The sequence below is a fragment of the Plecotus auritus genome (genome assembly GCF_963455305.1).
Source record: "Plecotus auritus genome assembly, chromosome: X".
Taxonomy (NCBI): domain Eukaryota; kingdom Metazoa; phylum Chordata; class Mammalia; order Chiroptera; family Vespertilionidae; genus Plecotus; species Plecotus auritus.
The window spans coordinates 19,933,037-19,951,692 of NC_137784.1; the positions used below are offsets into that span (position 1 = coordinate 19,933,037).

General features: G+C 44.3%; 1 protein-coding gene across 1 annotated transcript; it reads right to left on the bottom strand.

Annotated features, from left to right (window-relative positions):
* Window positions 1-14,880: 14,880 nt before the first annotated feature.
* LOC308239541 (melanoma-associated antigen B1-like) lies at window positions 14,881-15,915 on the bottom strand (the record flags this gene model as incomplete). Its single annotated transcript, XM_080652318.1, has 1 exon — window positions 14,881-15,915. One exon carries the CDS (start codon window positions 15,913-15,915, stop codon window positions 14,881-14,883), a length of 1,035 nt encoding a protein of 344 aa, XP_080508444.1.
* Between the last annotated feature and the right edge of the window lie 2,741 nt (window positions 15,916-18,656).

An 18,656-nucleotide genomic window follows, 5' to 3' on the forward strand; every position in this document is an offset into this window, starting at 1 on the left:
GTCCAGTCGTTGCTCTAGGGGGCTAGCATGTGAATCCTTTACTTAACGTTGTTCTACTTCTACTTAAGATTGTACCACTTTGTGTAAATGTAACTTCACAACAGTATAATCCAGTTGCTCTCTCTTTCCTTTGTTCTCTTTTGCCATATATTTTTTTTGTAAAATAACTTATGCTGTGTTAATACAGTGAATACTATGTAATTTTTACACCCAATCAAAATGGTTATTGTTACAGTTGCTGATGTATTGCTAATGTTGAAATGCATAAGACAATATATATATATATATATATGACTATATATATGACTATATATATAGTCTTATATAATTGCAGAAGCTATATCAAAGGCATATTGTTAATAAAAGAGAGCAAGTTGTACTTTGTGTTATAAGTTATTAATGTATTACTTATGCCAATATTTTTGTATATACCTGTTCATATATATACTTCCCTGCTAATCATGGTTACTTGTATAAAGAGATGCATTTCTTTTTTGAGGAAACTTACACTGAGCATATGCCAAATTGAAATTTAGTAAAAGAAAACCAAATAGTCACATGAAATCGTATCGCTAATGACTTTCTGAGTCACTTTTCTATTTCTTTTTCTTTCTCTTTTCCTTTTTCTCTTGTAAGGTAGTACAGAATAGCCAAGAAGTTATGTTTAAGGCCAGAAATAGAACAGAGTTAAAAAAGAAGTAAGAAAGTATACAGAGAATTTATATAAAGAAAATAATATAATTTATAGTGAAATATTTAGAAGTACCTCACTTCTAATTAGTTGGTAAGATCATTAACCTAGGGACCATAAATAAAATTGGCACAATGAACGCTCTTTAAAATTGCTCTGAAAGCATTAAGTAGCAAGTATATTATGAGGTTTGTTATATATCTGGGGGCCTCCAGTACCATGATATCAGAAAAAAAAATGATAACAATAATCAGAATATAATAATTCCTGAGTTTTATCTGATAAATATATAAGACAAAACCTTTAAAATGTTATAACCAGACAACCAATGGGTCCGGGCTGCCTGTCACTACTTGAGCCAATTCAGCAGAGACAGGGTTGAATCATATATGAGCCTTTATTCCAATACTGCCGGCAATATGGGAGAGCAGCAGGTCATCCACAAAAATCTGCTCTGCACCCCACCACAAGCCAGCTGCTTATATTGGGTAGGAGGACAAAGATTACATGGGAAAGTAGGCAAAAGGGTATGCCAAAAGACAGTTAACAGATAATGCAGGCTGGAGATTTGCAAAGGCCTGAGGGTTTTCAAAGGGCTGGGGTGGCGGGTGGATTCTTCAAAGGACTGGTGGCTCTGGTTTCTGTAGCACAGTTGTTAATCTTTCCATGATAATAGGCAGCTCCAAATGGGGAGGACAGGCTGCATTTCCAGGTGAGCTCTCAGTTCCCTCCTGCAACCCCCAGCCAGGTTAGACTGTGCCTTCTTTAATCAGAACAAAACAATCACGGTTAACAGCTGATCCCCAATATTCTATTTCTGCCCCTATCAATATGGCCTTGTCTTGTAAGGTTTTTGTACCATTTCTTATGAGGTATGTAATGATGCTTAGTAAGAATTTCTATTCTATAAAAGTGTGTTTAGGTTTAACCCTATGGAATTCTTCAATCTTGCTTTTCCATAGCCTACAAATGATCATCTGCTCTGTGAATAAAGGTGATTTCTTTTCATTCTTTCCAATCTTTATGCATTTTCTTGTTTTCTTGCATTTTTTCCTGTCTATGCCCTCCCTAAAATGTTTAGTAGAACTGGTGATAGCAGGCATTCTTATCTCTTTTAAGATCTCAGGGTGGGGAGGTTTTCAGTACTTAACCACTAATGATATTTGCTGCAGTTCTCAGAGGATTTTTTTTTTAAACATAACTTGATGGTAAATTTTGTCATATGATTTTTCTCTATCTTTGGTAATAGTGACATGATGCTGTGCTTTCATTGGTTAGTTTCATTCTGAAGTGTTATCTCAACAATAATTCATGTTTGGATTCTACCCAGTTGGTTCATGGACTTATACAGCTGAAGTATTTTGGGGTTATGTATGTCAAACATACTAGTAAGTTGCTTTCTTTTCTTAAGTATGGGTAGTATGGTTTCCTGAGGATATAAATCTTTGTTTTTAATTTCTTATAATGTCCTTATCATCACGGTGTAAAGTTTATAAAGCTTACATGAATTATGTTGGAAAGTGTTTCTATTGTTTCTATTATGTGAAAGAGCTTGTGCAAGATTGGTGTTATTTCTTAATATATGCAAAGTACATGAGTTCAGGTGCCAGGACTTGGAATTCATTTGTAAGAGTATTTTTCAATACTACAGGCATAGCTTGTCTGTGAGATACAGAACAATTGAGACTTCTTAAGTTTTCTTGATTTGTTAAGCTGGGTTTTCTTGGAACATTCTCCTCTGGTCATATTTTTCTGAGGGTTTTTTAAAATTATGAATGGGTGTTGAATTTTGTTAACAATTTTTCTTCATGGATTGATATGATCATGGGATTTGTTTTCTTTAGCCTATTTATATGGTAAGCTATATTGATTGATTTTCAGTTATTGAACCAGCCTGATAAACATGGAGTTAAAACCACTTGGTCATGGTGTATAATATATATGTATACTAGAGGCCCAGTGCACGAAATTCGTGCATGTAGGGTCCCTAGGCTTGGTCCGCAATCAGGGTCAATCGGGGCCTTCCAGCTGCTGGCTGGGGCATTCCTTCATTCCGCTCTTCCCCCTGGTGGTCAGTGCATGTCATAGCAAGTGATAGAACTCCCAATCTCCTGGTTGAACTCCCGTGGGGACACTTTGCATATTAGTGTTTTATATATATACTAGTGGCCCAGTGCACAAAATTCATGCACAGGGGGGTATCCCTTAGCCCAGCCTGCACCCTCTCCAATCTCGGACCCCTCAGGGGATCGGGCCTAAACTGGCAGTCAGACATCTCTCTTGCAATCTGGGACCGCTGGCTCCTAACTGCTCACCTGCCTGCCTGCCTGATCACCCCTAACCACTCTGCCTTCCAGCCTTCTCACTCCCAACTGCCCTCCCCTGCCAGCCTGCTCACCCACAACTGCCCTGCCCTCCTGGCCTGATCGCCCCTAACTACCTGTGCCTTGGCCCTGCCACCATGGCTTTGTCTGGAAGGATGTCCATAAGGTCTCCCAGTCTAATTAGCATAATACCCCTTTATTAGTATAGATAAACACTAGAGGCCTGATGCACAAAATTTGTGTAAGAGTAGGCCTTCCTTCCCCCAGGCTGCTGGCTCCAGCTTCCCTCTGGCACCCAGGACCTGGACTTCCCTCTGGCTTCTGGCACCTGGGACCTTGGCTTCCCTCACAGAGGGAGGCCCTGCCCACCTGCCACAGCCTGCTGGTCAGTGGCCTGGGCCTCCCTCTGTGGGGCGATCATGGGGTGATGGCCGGGCCCCCAACCAATTGCATCACATCTGCCTTGGTTGGCCTGGCACCAGTGTGTGTCATAGCATGGTCCCGGATGGTCATCTGGATGGTCATCCAGATGGTGGTTCCGCTGTTCGACTGTTGGGTCAAATTTGCATATTATGCTTTTATTATATAGGATAATTCTATTTGCTAATATTTTATTAAGGATTTTGTGTCTGAATTCAAGGATATTAGTCTATAGTTTTCTTTTTTGTACTTTTCTGTCTCATTTTGTTTTCAGGGGGTGGAAGTCAAGGCTCTCCACATGCTATCTATTAACTCACTTTTGGGGAGAGTGATCTTTACCATCCATCAAGGATGAAAGTCTCAGACATGTATTGAACCATCTCTACAACTTTGAAGGGCATTTTGGGGTGACAGCCTAGTGAGGGTGGAAGTTTAGGCTCCCCACTCGGCCTTTACTGGCATGGATGAGGATGGTGTTCGACTATAATGAAGCTATTGTCTAAAAGTTTGTGTATTGTTAGGTTGTTCCTTTTCCAGCCTTTTGTCTACAGAAAGCATGCTTTTGTTGCAGCTTTTTGTCTGAATCTTTTGGCATTTTTGTCCTGCCAGATTTTTCAGCTGCAGTTCTGGAAATGTATAAGGCAAAACCAAACAAAACAAAATGGGGGAGGGGGTTGTTTTGTTCATTGGGTTCTGAGGACCCTAACAAGTACCTTTCAGAGCCTTGTTTATTTTATAAGTAACATCCAGATTTTTAGCTGTACTTAAGAGAAATAAGGAAAGTATGTCTATTCCATTTTCTTAGAAGCAGATATCCAACATTTTTGTAGCTAGTGATCTTCATAAGCAGTAGATTTGTTTTTGCCATCATTTGCTTAATTTCTTTCAATTGAATTATTTCATTCATCTCATAAATATTTCTCCAGTTCCCACCATGTGCCAGGTGTGGGCCATGTGTGGCAGTTACATTATTGAGAGACAGCTTAGTGGGAAAACAGACAAGCAAACATACAGAATATTATAGAAGATAATTTTGTGGCCATTTGGAATGCATTAATAAGAACTAGCATATTACCTATATATTTTTGTGTTATTTTTAGTGGCTTCTCAGGGGATTGATATATATTTTTAAAATATATTTTTCTTGATTTTGGAGAGGAATGGATAGGGAGAGAGAGATAGAAACATCAGTGCTGAAAGGGAATCATTGATTGGCTGCCTCCTGCATGCCCCCACTGGAAATCAAGCACACAAACCTGACATGTGTTCATTACCGGAATCAAACCTGGGACCCTTCAGTCCACAGGCTGATGTTCTATACACTGAGCCAAACCAGCTAGGGCTCAAGGGGTTGATGTTTGAATTCCTTTTTTGATCCTATACTTAGAGTTATACAGTATATGTTTTCTGTAATATACAATACTTTTATACTTTGGCAAAATAAATTTTACATGCAAAATGATTTATATAAGTATAACACATATAATCAATTAGGTATTTTGCAATATATAGAGCATAAGTGAAAGCAGTGAGTGTTTGTGCATCTATATCTTCATGTCTAGCTAGACTTCATATCCTATCTAATAAAAGAGTAATATGCAGATTGACCATCACTCCAACACACAAGATGGCTGCCCCCATGTGGTCAAAGATGGCTGCCCCCATGTGGACACAAGATGGCCGCCACAAGATGGCCAGCAGGGGAGGGCAGTTGGGAGGGACCAGGCCTGCAAGGGAGGGCAGTTGTGGGCAACCAGGCCTGCAGGGGAGGGCAGTTGGGAGGGACCAGGCCTGCAAGGGAAGGCAGTTAGGGGTGACCAGGCCTGCAGGGGAGAGCAGTTGGGGGGGACCAGGCCTGCAGGGGAGGGCAGTTAGGGGTGACCAGGCCTGCAGGGGAGGGCAGTTAGGGGCAATCAGGCTGGCAGGGGAGCAGTTAGGCATCAATCAGGCTGTCAGAGTAGTGGTTAGGGGGTGATCAGGCTGGCAGGCAGAAGTGGTTAGTGGCAATCAGGCAGGCAGGCGAGCTGTTGGGAGCCAGCAGTCCTGGATTGTGAGAGGGATGTCCGACTGCACGTTTAGGCCTGATCCTACTGGGATCGGGCCTAAACGGGCAGTCGGACATCCCTCGAGGGGTCCCAGATTGGAAAGGGTGCAGGCTGGGCTGAGGGACACACACCCCCGTGCATGAATTTTGTGCACCGGGCCTCTAGTATGTATAACAATTTTGGTAATCAAGTAATTAGAAAATGATAAAGTAGTTATAAAATGGAATTATTATGCTAAGCAAAATAAGCCAGTAAGAGAAAGACAAATACCTTATCACCTCACTAATACATGGAATCTAATGAACAAAATAAACTGACGAACAAAATGGTTACAGGGAACAGACTGACAGAAGTCTGAGGAAAGATAGAGGGTGGGACTGGATGAAAGAAGTTGAAGAGATTAGCCAAAGAACATGTGCATAGCACATGGACACAGACAGTAGTGTGGTGAGGGCCAAGGGGGGTGGGTGGGAGCTGGGTGGAGGTGGGCAATGGGGGGTGGGAATGGGGTACATCTGTAATAGTGTCAACAATAAAAATTTTAAATTAAAAAAATGGAATTAGTAACATCCATCAAAGAATATACAAAAAATAAATATAAATAGACAATTACCTATTAAGCATGCTTTATACTTAATGTAAATTATTTAAGTAACAGGATACCTATTATATATTGAAACCAGTTTTTTGGGAAACATTTCAGTATTTTTTAACCATGTTACAAATTTATCTACATTATTCACCATCTACAACTATATCAGACACAGCTACTCACACGTGCATTAAAGTATCCTATATAATAAATGCCTAATATGCTAAGTGTCCAGTCGTCCGGTTGTCCGTTCAACCAATCAAAGTGTAATATGCTAATGATATGCTAAGGCCGCTCAACCACTTGCTATGACTTGCACTGACCACTAGGGGCAAGACGCTCTGACCAGTGGGTTAGCTTGCTGCTGGGGTCTGCAGATCGGGACTGAATGAAAAGGGCCAGATACACCCTGGGGTCCTCCCATGGTCACCTCCCCTGCTGACCAATCTCCCGTGTCCCTTCCTGGACCTAATCATGCACCAGTGGGGTCCCTCTGCCTGGCCTGCGCCCTCTCGCAAATTGGGCTGAGGGAACTCCCCACCCCCGTGTGAATGAATTTCGTGCACTGGGCCTCTAGTGGATAAATAAAAGTTAAAACAGCTATTTGTGATAAATTATATTATGTGTATACCATGAATACTATGCAGTATTTACAAGTAATTAAGAAGATGTTACATATTTACAAAATATATCTTCAAGGTATATTACTAATGAAGAAATCATATTGTAATTTATATACAGACTAGAGGCCTGTTGCATGATATTCTTGTAAGAATAGGCCTTCTTTCCCCTGGCTTCACTCCCAGCCGCCAGGGAGCTGGCATGTCCCCGCTCCTGGCCCGCCCAGGAGCCAGCAAGTCCCTGCTCCCTGGCTGGCAGGGAGCCAGCATGTCCCCACTCCCGGCCCACCCGGGAGCTGGCAAGTCCCCAATCCCTGGCTGCCAGGGAGCCAGCATATCCCTGCTCCCGGCCCGCCTGGAGCTGGCAAGTCCGGGGTAGCCAACAAGTCCTTGCTTCTGTCAGGAGCACAGCTCTAGTAGTTCCCTCCACCGCCCCCTTTCCCCTCATAGCAGGCGTCACGCCCCTCCCGGCCACTCCGTGCCTGCATATGCAAATTAACCTCCATCTTTGTTGGGTTAATTTGCATACTAACTCTGATTGGCTGTGGGCATAGCAGAGTGATGGTTAATTTGCACGTTTCTCTTTTATTAGGTAAGGTATGCATACAGTTATGTAAATATATTATTCATGTTAATTTATGTGTATGTTTATGTCTGTTATACTTCTCAGCTAATCACAATTAATTCTGAAAAGTGTTGTGTATCATCATTTTTTGGAAAATTTTATATTGTACACATGCCATCTATGTATGCTGCAGACTGAATGTTTGTGTACCAACATTCATATGTGATGACATTAGGAGGTGAGGACTTTGGGAGGTCCCATAGAGCTCTGTCATCACTTCTACCATATGAAGTTACAGGGAAATATGACCATCTATGAATCAGGAAGTGGGCTGTCACCAGACACTGGATCTGATGGCACCTTGATCTTGGACTTACCAGCCTCTAGAATTGTGAGAAATAAATTTCTATTGTTTATAAGCTACCCAGTCTATGCTATTTTGTTATAGTGGTCTGAAGGGACCAAGATAACATACATAATTAAAGATATAAGTAAAAAAAATAATAAAACATGTTATGATGCTATATCATCAATAAAACTTAAAGGATCTACACACTCTGCTTTCTTATGTTAAAGTAGTCCAGATTGAGATAAGACATTATGAAGAAGTTAGTCAGGAAATTTAGAAAAGAGAAAGGGAAAATAATAAGCAAAATTAAATAAGATATGAGGAAAAATAATTTAATTTGTAAAGTTAAACTCATTTGTAAAGTGTGTGTGTGTGTGTGTGTGTGTGTGTTAGAGAGGAAGGGAAAGGGAGAGAGATGAAAACATCATTAAACAAGGATTATTAGGAAATTGGTCACAAAGAGTAATCTGTTTTGTTGTTCTAGTAGAATTAAATGTCGAATGTATAGTAAATACCTTGGGGTCTCTATTACCGTAATAGAAAAATAAAATGACAACAGTAAGGGTTAAAACCTTCTCAAGTTTTATCTGATCAGAATATGGAAAAAGGCTTAAGGATATAATCTTATACTATAGGATTTTTGTGCCATTTTCCCTTTTTTAATTTATTTTTTATTTAAGCATAGTTGGTATATAATCTTATATTGGTTATATTAGTTACAGGTGTACAATATAGTGATTCAACATTTTTATGTGCCATTTCTTATGCTATATGTAAAAAGGTTAGTAGCAATTAATGTTCACTGAAAAATGTGTTAATATTTAACTGTATGGAATCCAAAAGTCTTGCTAAATTTACAATTTAATTTCAATGATCTGTGAGGGACATTTTGAATATTTCACTATTAGATATAATATTTATATAATAAAAATCTAAGTGACCTTTACAGTGGAACGACCAGAACGACCAGTCGCTATGTTGCGCATTGACCACCAGGGGGCAGGCGCTCAGTGCAGGAGGTGCCCCGTGGTGGTCAGTGTGCTCTCACAGGGTGAGTACCACTCAGCCAGAAGCCGGGCTCACAGCTAGCAAGCGCAGCAGCGGTGGTGGGAGCCTCTCCACCTCTGCGGCAGCACTAAGGAGCAGTGAGCAGGCGGGCAGTAAGGAGCGAGGGATCCTGGACTGCAAGAGTGCACAGGCCAGGCTGAGGGGGACTTCCCCTCCCATGCACAAATTTCGTGCACTGGGCCTCTAGTGTATATATATATATATATATACATATATATATATATATATATATACATATATATATATATGCACACACATACATATAAATATTTATATATGTATATATATGTATATATATGTGTGTGTGTGTGTGTGTGTGTGTTAGAGAGGAAGGGAGAGGGAGAGAGAGATGAAAACATCAATGATGAGAGAGTATCATTGATCGGCTGCCTCCTGCATGCCCCACCCTGGGATCAAGCCCACAACCCAAGCATATGCCTTGACAGGGAATCTTGATGCTCAACCACTGAACCATGCCAGTCAGGGTATTTACTGTACTTTTAAAGTATTTTTAAAAAAATCTTTACTGGATGGTAAACTTGGGTATATTGTTTCTCTCTATTGTGATGGTGATATGATTTTGCCCTTTGTTTCATGATAGTTGTTTAATGCTGGAATTTTTTATCTCATTAGATTTCATTCTTGGTTTAAACTCAGGATGTTCCTGGGGTTGCTATAGCTGAAGGAGCTTTGTTTTTTGTTTGTCAAATATAAGTTGTACTTTTGGGGTTGAAGCAGGATTTCATAAGGCATATATACCATTGACTTTTCTAACTTTTATTTTCCTTATCATTTTGGTGTAAAGTTTATAGGGGTCACACAAAGCATTTTGGGAAACATTTTTACTATTTCTACTATTTGGAAAGGCTTGTGTGAAATGACTGCTATTTCTTTTTCCATTTTACTGTATGGAAAAGTTCATGACTGTAGTCACTAGCACATGGGATTCGTTTGTAGGAAGGCATTTTATGATAGACATACTTTATTTACAAGATATAGGACAATTGAGATTTTGTAAGTTTTATTGTTCATCAAGCTATGTCTTCCTTGGAATTTTCTCTGTTCATAGATCAAACTTTATAGCATAAAGTTATTTATATCATTAGGTACGTGTTGCTGGGATTTGGCATGAGGATTTCCTTTTTTGCATCGTTTTTATTGAATCCATGTTTCTTCTTTTTCATCTGTGTTTGTTCTTAATCAGTCCAGCCAGAGGTTTATGTAAGTCCCCTTCCTCCCCTCCACCCATCCCTCATACCCCCCAAAAAGTTTTAGCATTTTCAATCTTCTCTTTGTATTTCTTATAATGTCACTCAGAGAACGACTTTTATTGTTTCATTTCTATTACTAGATACTAATCTTTTATTGAATATATGATTTGAAAATATTTTCTCTGGCCTGGATGGTGTGGCTCAGTGGTTGAGCATCAACCTATGAACCAGGAGATCATGGTTTGATTCCCAGTCAAGGCACAATTCTCTCTCATCATTGATGTTTCTATCTCTCTCTCTCTCCCTCTTCCTCTCAGAAATCAATAAAATATATTTTAAAATATATTTTCTCCAAATCTGTAACTTGTCTGTTCATACTCTTACCTGAGGATGAAACATTTTAAATAGTAAAATCTTTAAATAATATGGAGTCCAAATTATCAAAATTTTCCTTTGTGGGTCATGTTGTTGGTGTTGAGGCTAGCCCTTATTGCTGCTATTTTGAAAACAAAATTTTACATTTAAATCTATGATCCAGTATAAGCTAATATTTGTTTAAGTTGTGAGGTTTAGATAGAAGTTTATATTTTTGTCTATGAATATCCCATTGCTTGAGCACCATTTATTGAAAAGTTTTTTTTTTTCTCCATTAAATTGCTCTTCCAGCTTTATAAAAAATCAGTTGGCTATACTGGGGGCTATTTTTTTGGTATTCTTTCTGTTCCATTGGTCTGTGTCTATCCCCCCATCAGTTTCACAATGTTGTGATCACTGTAGCGATATAATATGCACTGAAATTGGGCAGAGTGATTTTTAAAAAAATTTCTTTATTGATTAAGGTGTTACATATGTGTCCTTATTCCCCCATTACCCCCCGACCCACCCCCACTCATGCCCTCACCCCTCTGCTGTCTGTGTCCATTTGTTAGGCTTATATGCACGCATACAAGTCCTTTGGTTGATCTCTCCCCTTTACCCCCACCCTCCCCTACCTTCCCTCTAAGGTTTGATGGTCTGATCGATGTTTCTCTGTCTCTGGATCTATTTTTGTTCATCAGTTTATGTTATTCATTATATTCCATAAATGAGCGAGATCATGCAAGCTCACAGTTTTTATTCTACTTCCTTACTCTTATGATATACATATTAGAATAATCTTGTCTGTATCTTTAAAAAACATTGGTATAATTTGTTAGGAATAGGATTAAGGCAATGTATCAATTTGGGAAGAATGGAAATGTTTATTTTACTATGTTGAGTCTTGCGATACATGATCATGGTACGTCTCACCATTTCTTTATATCTTAGATTTTTAAAATTAGTTTGGTGTAGTTTTAGATTACAAGGCCTGCACATATTTTGTTTGATTTTCACCTAAGCATTTCCTTTTTTTCAGCAATTTCACATTGCATTGTATTTTTAATTTTATTGTCTACACGTTCATTGCTACTGTATAGAGATAAAATTGATTTTGCATGTTTATCTTGCAAACTTGTTGGACTTATGCTTAATGTATTATAATTTTGGTAATTGACTATGCAATGATAGAAGAGTATTAACAATGGAAGTAATAGCATCCATCAAAGGATGTACAAAAATATAAATGAGCAATTACTTCTTTTTTTTTCTTTTGAGCAATTACTTCTTAAGTATGTTTTAAATTTATTGTGCATGTATTATAGCTACAGTAAGTAGAATAATAGTACCTACGGATATTTTGTGTTATGTTTGGTGCTTGCTTAAGGGATTGGTATTTGAATTTACTTCCTGTGGTCTACTTAGTTTTACACAGTATCATTTCTTATAAATATAACCTTGTGCGTATTAGGTGCTGTTGAGTTGGCTCTTATTCCTGGCCACTCTAAGAGAGATGCCAACATGAACCCTCAAGAACTTCTGATCTGGCAGGAGTGATAAAACCTATTTATCACAAGTGAGGTACCATGTAGAAGCAATATAGATATAATTTATGGTAAGTTGGAGTGAGAATGGGGTTCCCACCCTACTGTGATCCCTCGGGTGTTTGTCTCACTGCTCACTGGAGACATTTTGGAAGTAAGTTCTCAACAGTGTACTATTCTAGCACGTATATGTAAGAAGAAGTCTAGAAAAAATTTAAAAATTATACACACAGGGTTTGTATTTGTGATTACTTAATAGGACCTGAATTTTACAGGACCATAGAAGGGAGGCAGGGTTATGATTGCCTCATATATTTAGCATAAACAATATATGCACTATTTCTGTGGCAATTAGGCTATGTAAGTAAGACTAACAACATAAATAGTAGCCCTGTGTTATTCAGATAAGTCACTTCTAGTGGATGCAATGGAAGAAGCCTAAAATTTGAATGACCTAACACCACAAAAGTTTGTTTTTATGCACATTAAATTTGGCATAGCCAGGTGGGGTCTACGCTGTCAAGTGGCCCAGGGATGAAGGCTGCTCCAATGCATGTGATTCCACATCTCAGCACAGGCTCTCAATATTTGCCGCTGAATTGAACAGAAAGCAGGCACACTCAAATGCCTTGGTCTGGAAATGATAAACTTTGCTTCATGTTGACCAACAAGGTAAACTCACTTATTGGTCTATGTAGTCAGTGGCCAATCTCAAAGAATTCAGCCCATTAAAATTCTACTGCAAAGAACCAGTAGATTCTGCGCCAAGTCTGACTCTAGTCATCAGCAGATTTGAAAACATTCTGAGAATGTGGTGGAGGCAGCCACAGGGGCTGAGGAGAGGTGTGTAAACTTCCCCATCTGAAGTGAGTAATGGCATGGAAAGGGCCGCTGCTATCTGAGGGGTCCGCAGAGAAGGAGGGAATCTGCAGGGAGTTGGGATGCTCCAGGCTGGGGAGGCAGGGGACATGGGCTGTGTGTTCAGGGGAGCAGGGTGCAGCCTGCAGGGGAGGATGTGGAGAAGAGCTGGATGGCAGGACAGGTTCCAGCCTGGACAGGAGGCACACTGGGGAAGACCCAGGGGAAGGGAGCTGTAATGCAGGAAAGGGCTGGGACTGGGCACTGGTGCTGGGCCCAGGGCAGAGTCAGCTCTCAAGGAGCCTGGGGCGGCGGGGGGGCGGGGGGACAGGAGGACCCTGGGTAAATGAACCACAGACAATTCCCACATTGTGCTTCATTCTCATTTCCACTCCTTCTTTAGGCTTGCTCTCAGTACTTTAACCACAGGCCTCTGCTTCTTACCATCTGAGAAACATCATGGGATAGTGAGACGAGAAATGAATGAATAAACACAAGGCTGGGAGGAGTGGAGCAGTGTGGGTTCTTGACCAGTTCAGACTAGGGCTCTGGCACTCACTAGCCTTGTGAATTCTGAACCTTTCCAAACTCTCTGAGCCTCGGATTCCTCATCAATGACTTGGGGTTGGTGCCTTCTTCCTTCTAGGACTGTTGGGATGTGTGTGCTGTGTGTAAAGCACCTGGCACAGTGACTGGTGTGCACTGAGGTTGTAAAGAATGGCAATTACTACCATGATTTTTTTGGACCTTAAATAAGACCCACCCTCGTGCTGAGATTTTTTTCTTTGTATTGTTGTGTTAATCCAGGAGAAGTCTGAGAATATGCAGTGCTAAAGAACAGCTAACTCTTACCTTGACAAATCATTCCTCTTAGTAGAAATAGTATTTAATTTGGATGTTAGGGGATCCCCCTCATCTGCATATTACACAAAGCTCCTAAAATGTGTGTCAAAAACAACGCTCCTTTCCTCCCTCCAGCTGCCCTTTGCTCTAAATCACCCCATTTTCCATTCATTTAACCTCTCCCCAAATCAAGGCCTCCCTTAGAGGTTGACAAATTTTACTCAAGATAAACTAGCTAAAATGCCTTTTTATGGAGCACACCCTGTTTCTCCCAGCCCAGGGCAAAGAGCGCCAGCACCGACCGTGGCTCCCTGGCATCCCACCCTGAGAAGAACTGCCCTGATTTCTCAGAAACTCCCTGGAGATGATTCGGATAAAATGCCGATCCTGTGCCTGTGTTTTCCTGCTCTGGGCCCAAAGCCCAGGGCACCTTCCATCCCTTCCCCGGGTGGGGATTTCTCTCTGCTTCATCCAGGGTCCCCGTCACTGCTAAAAGCATTTCTCCTCTGGAGGCTTAGCTCTCAACTCTGAGACCCACCACGCAAGGGTCTGGCCCTTGCTCACCACACTCACACCCTCCTCTGAGGCCTCACCCACCTCAATATAACAGCACCTCCCATTGAAGGAACTGAGGCTTCCCAAGACCCCAGATTGTCTACTCTTATCATGACCTCCCTCTTCTCCCCTCCTCATACTCCTTTTCACTGGATTTTTGTCTTAAGAGGTATCTCACCATCTTCCTTTTACCGGAGCTGCTTCTAGCCTCCATTATTCTAGGGGCAGTAGCTCTATCTTCTTTTTCTCACCATCCCCCTGACCACCTTGGAGCCTTCCCAAGAGCAGATGCTCAATTGAGGAATTAAAAAAAAGGCAGTAACAATTCATCATGATTTCATTTCTCTTATGTACTTGAATAAACAAAGCAAGTGCAGGTATATAACTTTTATTTTATAGAACAGCAGAATACAAAGAATAAGGGAAACCAAGAATTGATCGTCTTTTACTTTTCTCTGTACTTTTTTATCACAACTATTTTGCCACTCATTTCTGTCACATTTCTAAGGAAATACATTTTCTAATGCCATGTTATCTTGTTCCAGATCACTATGTAAGACAGAAGGTTACGCCATTTGTTTAGTAAAAAGCAAAACTCTTACTCTTAAGCCTCATAAACAACGTTAAATACATAACCAATATCATCTGTGCACTTAGATTCTGACGCTAATTAAACTTGTTTTAAAGAACAACATTTGAAAACATTCAGCAACAGTAAGATAAAGCAGTAATTTAATAACAGAACAGGAGCACAGAAATGATGTGCACTGCATTCCCTCCAGCACCACCTAACCCCCCACACCACTTCAAGCACAAAGTGAGGGAAGTGCTTCAGATTTCAATACTTGTGTGGGCTGCTGAAGCTGGCGCTGGAAAGCTCAGTGGCCGAGGAGCTAGTGCGAACCACAGCCGCGAATCTGTGGCGGGTTCTCTCCAGCTCATCCTGCAGGGCCTCTTCGTACCAGTGTGGGAAGGCGCTGGGCTGGGTACCATGAAGCTTGGCTAAGAACTCCAGCACTTCCATCTTGCTGGTCTCAGCGTAGGCTTGCGGGCCCCACAGGAACTCGTGGCTTGGAGGATCACTGTGGGGCACCTGGCGGTACACCAGGTAACCTTCTTTCACCAGATCTTCTGTGATGAGCTTCATGGGCTCCCCGTGGAGGTTGTGCTGCTTGCCAGCATGTATACCCATCGCATTGAGGACATCCCAGATCTCTTCCTCACTGGCACAGTTGCCCTTCATGAAGATCACACAGAGGATGGTCATCAGGAGGCCCTTCCTGGGCACGATCTCCCCGCTCAGCTTGCTATCCCCGGCGTGGTGCAATTTGCTGACCAGGACATAGCTGTGCCCGGCAGGGTCGGCTTCCTTCACATCAATGCCAAAGGCCAGCACCATCAGCTCAGAGGCTCTCTTGAGGATCTCCTGGAAGTAGGGCCTGTGCTTCCTGACGACATGCTTCAGCATGTCTTCCTTGGTGATGGGCTCCTTCATGTTATACTTGCGCAGCATGAATTGCGCCAGCAGCATCGCCTTCTGGTCTAGAGGGCTTCTGCGGGAACCCTCAGACCCCGACTCTGCCTGGGAGGCAACTGCACTTCCCTCGCCGTGGCTCTCGGCACTGGTATCAAAACTTGACCATGCGATTCTTGCCTTGGGAATGCTAGCGGCTGCTGCGGCTCCCTGAGGTTCCTGGGACAGCACAGACTCAGAGGTGCTCAGGGAAGAAACCTCAGAAGAACAAGAGGAAGAGGAGGAGGAGTCTTCCCCCTCCTCTGTAGAGGCCTGAGCACTCATGACTCTCCGAGCCTCATTCCGGGCCTGCCTGCGTTTCTCTCGGGCCCGGCGCTTACTCTTCTTCCCCCGAGGCATGAGGACACTGGTCAGGGACAGAGGTCACCCGTGTGGCAAGAGAGGAAGTGATGTGGGCCCCTGGAGGAGGGAGAGTGAGATGGCGTGTTCACCTTCAGCAGGACACTGCACCTGGGCTTTAACCCAGGCCATGTCTGCAGGGTCTGAGGGCAGTGCTCCAGGGGCCCACAGGGCTCCTGTTCTGCTCAGTCTCTGCCCTACGACCCTGCAGAGGAAGTTAGGGTGCACCTGGGGCTGAGAGCAGGGCTGGCGAGGTTAGGCTCTGGGGGTCCCCTGTGCTCTGAGGAGGAGGATCGTCTCCTTCACAGGACCATCCTGTGGAACAACTGTTGGCAGGGCCTGACCTCCTCCCCTCTCCACTGTGAATAAACTCCTTACCCCAATGGCTTGGGCGAAACCAGGGAGAGAGCCCTATCTCATCACCTGGCTGGGGCTGGGCTTCTAGAGCTCCATCAGGAGCAGTGTCTTATGGGATCCCTTTGTCCAAAGTAATTATTAGGTTTTTCATTCCTCACTCCTGTGGCCACCCCATTAGACCAAGACCCCCACCCCCATGAGACCAAGAACCCCCAGCCCCATTAGACCAAGACCCCCACTCCCATGAGATCAAGACTCCCCACCCCCATGAGATCAAGAACCCCTGCCTCCATTAGACCAAGAACCCCCCCACCCGCATTAGACCAAGACTCCCCCACCCCTATTAGACCAAGACTCCCCACCCCCACCCCCATTAAACCAAGACTCAAGACTCCACCCCCCCACCTCTCCATCCCCAAACTTCCATTATACCAAGAACTCACCTCTCCACCCCCAAACCCTCCACCATCCCCAAACTCCCATTAGACCAAGACCCCACCCCCCACTCCAATTAGACCAAGACTCCACTCCCCAACCTCCCACCACCACAACCCCCATTAGACTAAGACCCCACCCCCACCCCCAACTTCTATGACCTTACCATCTCACCCCCATTAGACCAAGACCCCACTCCCCACCCCCAATTAGACCAAGACTCCACTCCCCCCCCACCACCCCAACCCCCATTAGACCAAGATCCCACCCCCAACTTCTATGACCTTACCATCTCACCCCCATTAGACCAAGACCCCACCCCCACCCCCATTAGACCAAGACCCCACCCCCACTCCCATTAGACCAAGACTCCACTCCCCACCCCCACCCCCTATGCCCCTACCATCTCACCCCCATTAGACCAAGATCCCACTCCCCACTCCCCACCCCCCCACCACCCCAACCCCCATTAGACCAAGACTCCACCCCCACCCCCATGCCCCTACCATCTCACCCCCATTAGACCAAGACCCCACCCCCCACCCCCCACCCCCCACCCACCATTAAACCAAGACTCCACCCCCACCCCCATGCCCCTACCATCTCACCCCCATTAGACCAAGACCCCACCCCCCACCCCCCACCCCCCACCCACCATTAAACCAAGACTCCACCCCCACCCCCATGCCCCTACCATCTCACCTCCATTAGACCAAGACCCCACCCCCAACTCCCCAACCCCACCACCACCCCAACCTCCATTAGACCAAGACTTCACCCCCACCCCCTATGCCCCTATCATCTCACCCCCATTAGACCAAGACACCACGCCCCACACCCCAACCCCCCCACCCCAACCCTCCACCACCCCAACCCCCATTAGACCAAGACCCCACCCCACCCCCACCTCCTATCCCCCTAACATCTCACCCCCATTAGGCCAAGACCCCACCCCCCACTCCCCAACACCCCCACTACCCCAACCTCCATTAGACCAAGACTTCACCCCCACCCCCTATGCCCCTATCATCTCACCCCCATTAGACCAAGACACCACGCCCCACACCCCAACTCCCCACCCCAACCCTCCCCCACCCCATCCCCCATTAGACCAAGACCCCACCCCACCCCCACTCCCTATGCCCCTAACATCTCACCCCCATTAAACCAAGACCCCATCCCCCACTCCCCAACACCCCCACCACCCCAAACTCCATTAGACCAAGACTTCACCCCACCCCCTATGCCTCTATCATCTCACCCTCATTAGACCAAGACACCACGCTCCACACCCCAACTCCCCACCCCAACCCCCATTAGACCAAGACCCCATCCCCCACTCCCCAACACCCCCACTACCCCAACCTCCATTAGACCAAGACTTCACCCCCACCCCCTATGCCCCTATCATCTCACCCCCATTAGACCAAGACACCACGCCCCACACCCCAACCCCCCCACCCCAACCCTCCACCACCCCAACCCCCATTAGACCAAGACCCCACCCCACCCCCACCTCCTATCCCCCTAACATCTCACCCCCATTAGACCAAGACCCCACCCCACCCCCACCCCCTATGCCCCTAACATCTCACCCCCATTAGACCAAGACCCCATCCCCCACTCCCCAACACCCCCACCACCCCAACCTCCATTAGACCAAGACTTCACCCCACCCCCTATGCCCCTATCATCTCACCCCCATTAGACCAAGATCCCACTCCCCACACCCCAACTCCCCACCCCAACCCTCCACCACCCCAACCCCCATTAGACCAAGACCCCACCCCCCACTTCCCAACATCCCCACCACCCCAACCTCCATTAGACCAAGACTTCACCCCCACCCCCTATGCCCCTATCATCTCACCCCCATTAGACCAAGACACCACGCCCCACACCCCAACTCCCCACCCCAACCCTCCCCCACCGCATCCCCCATTAGACCA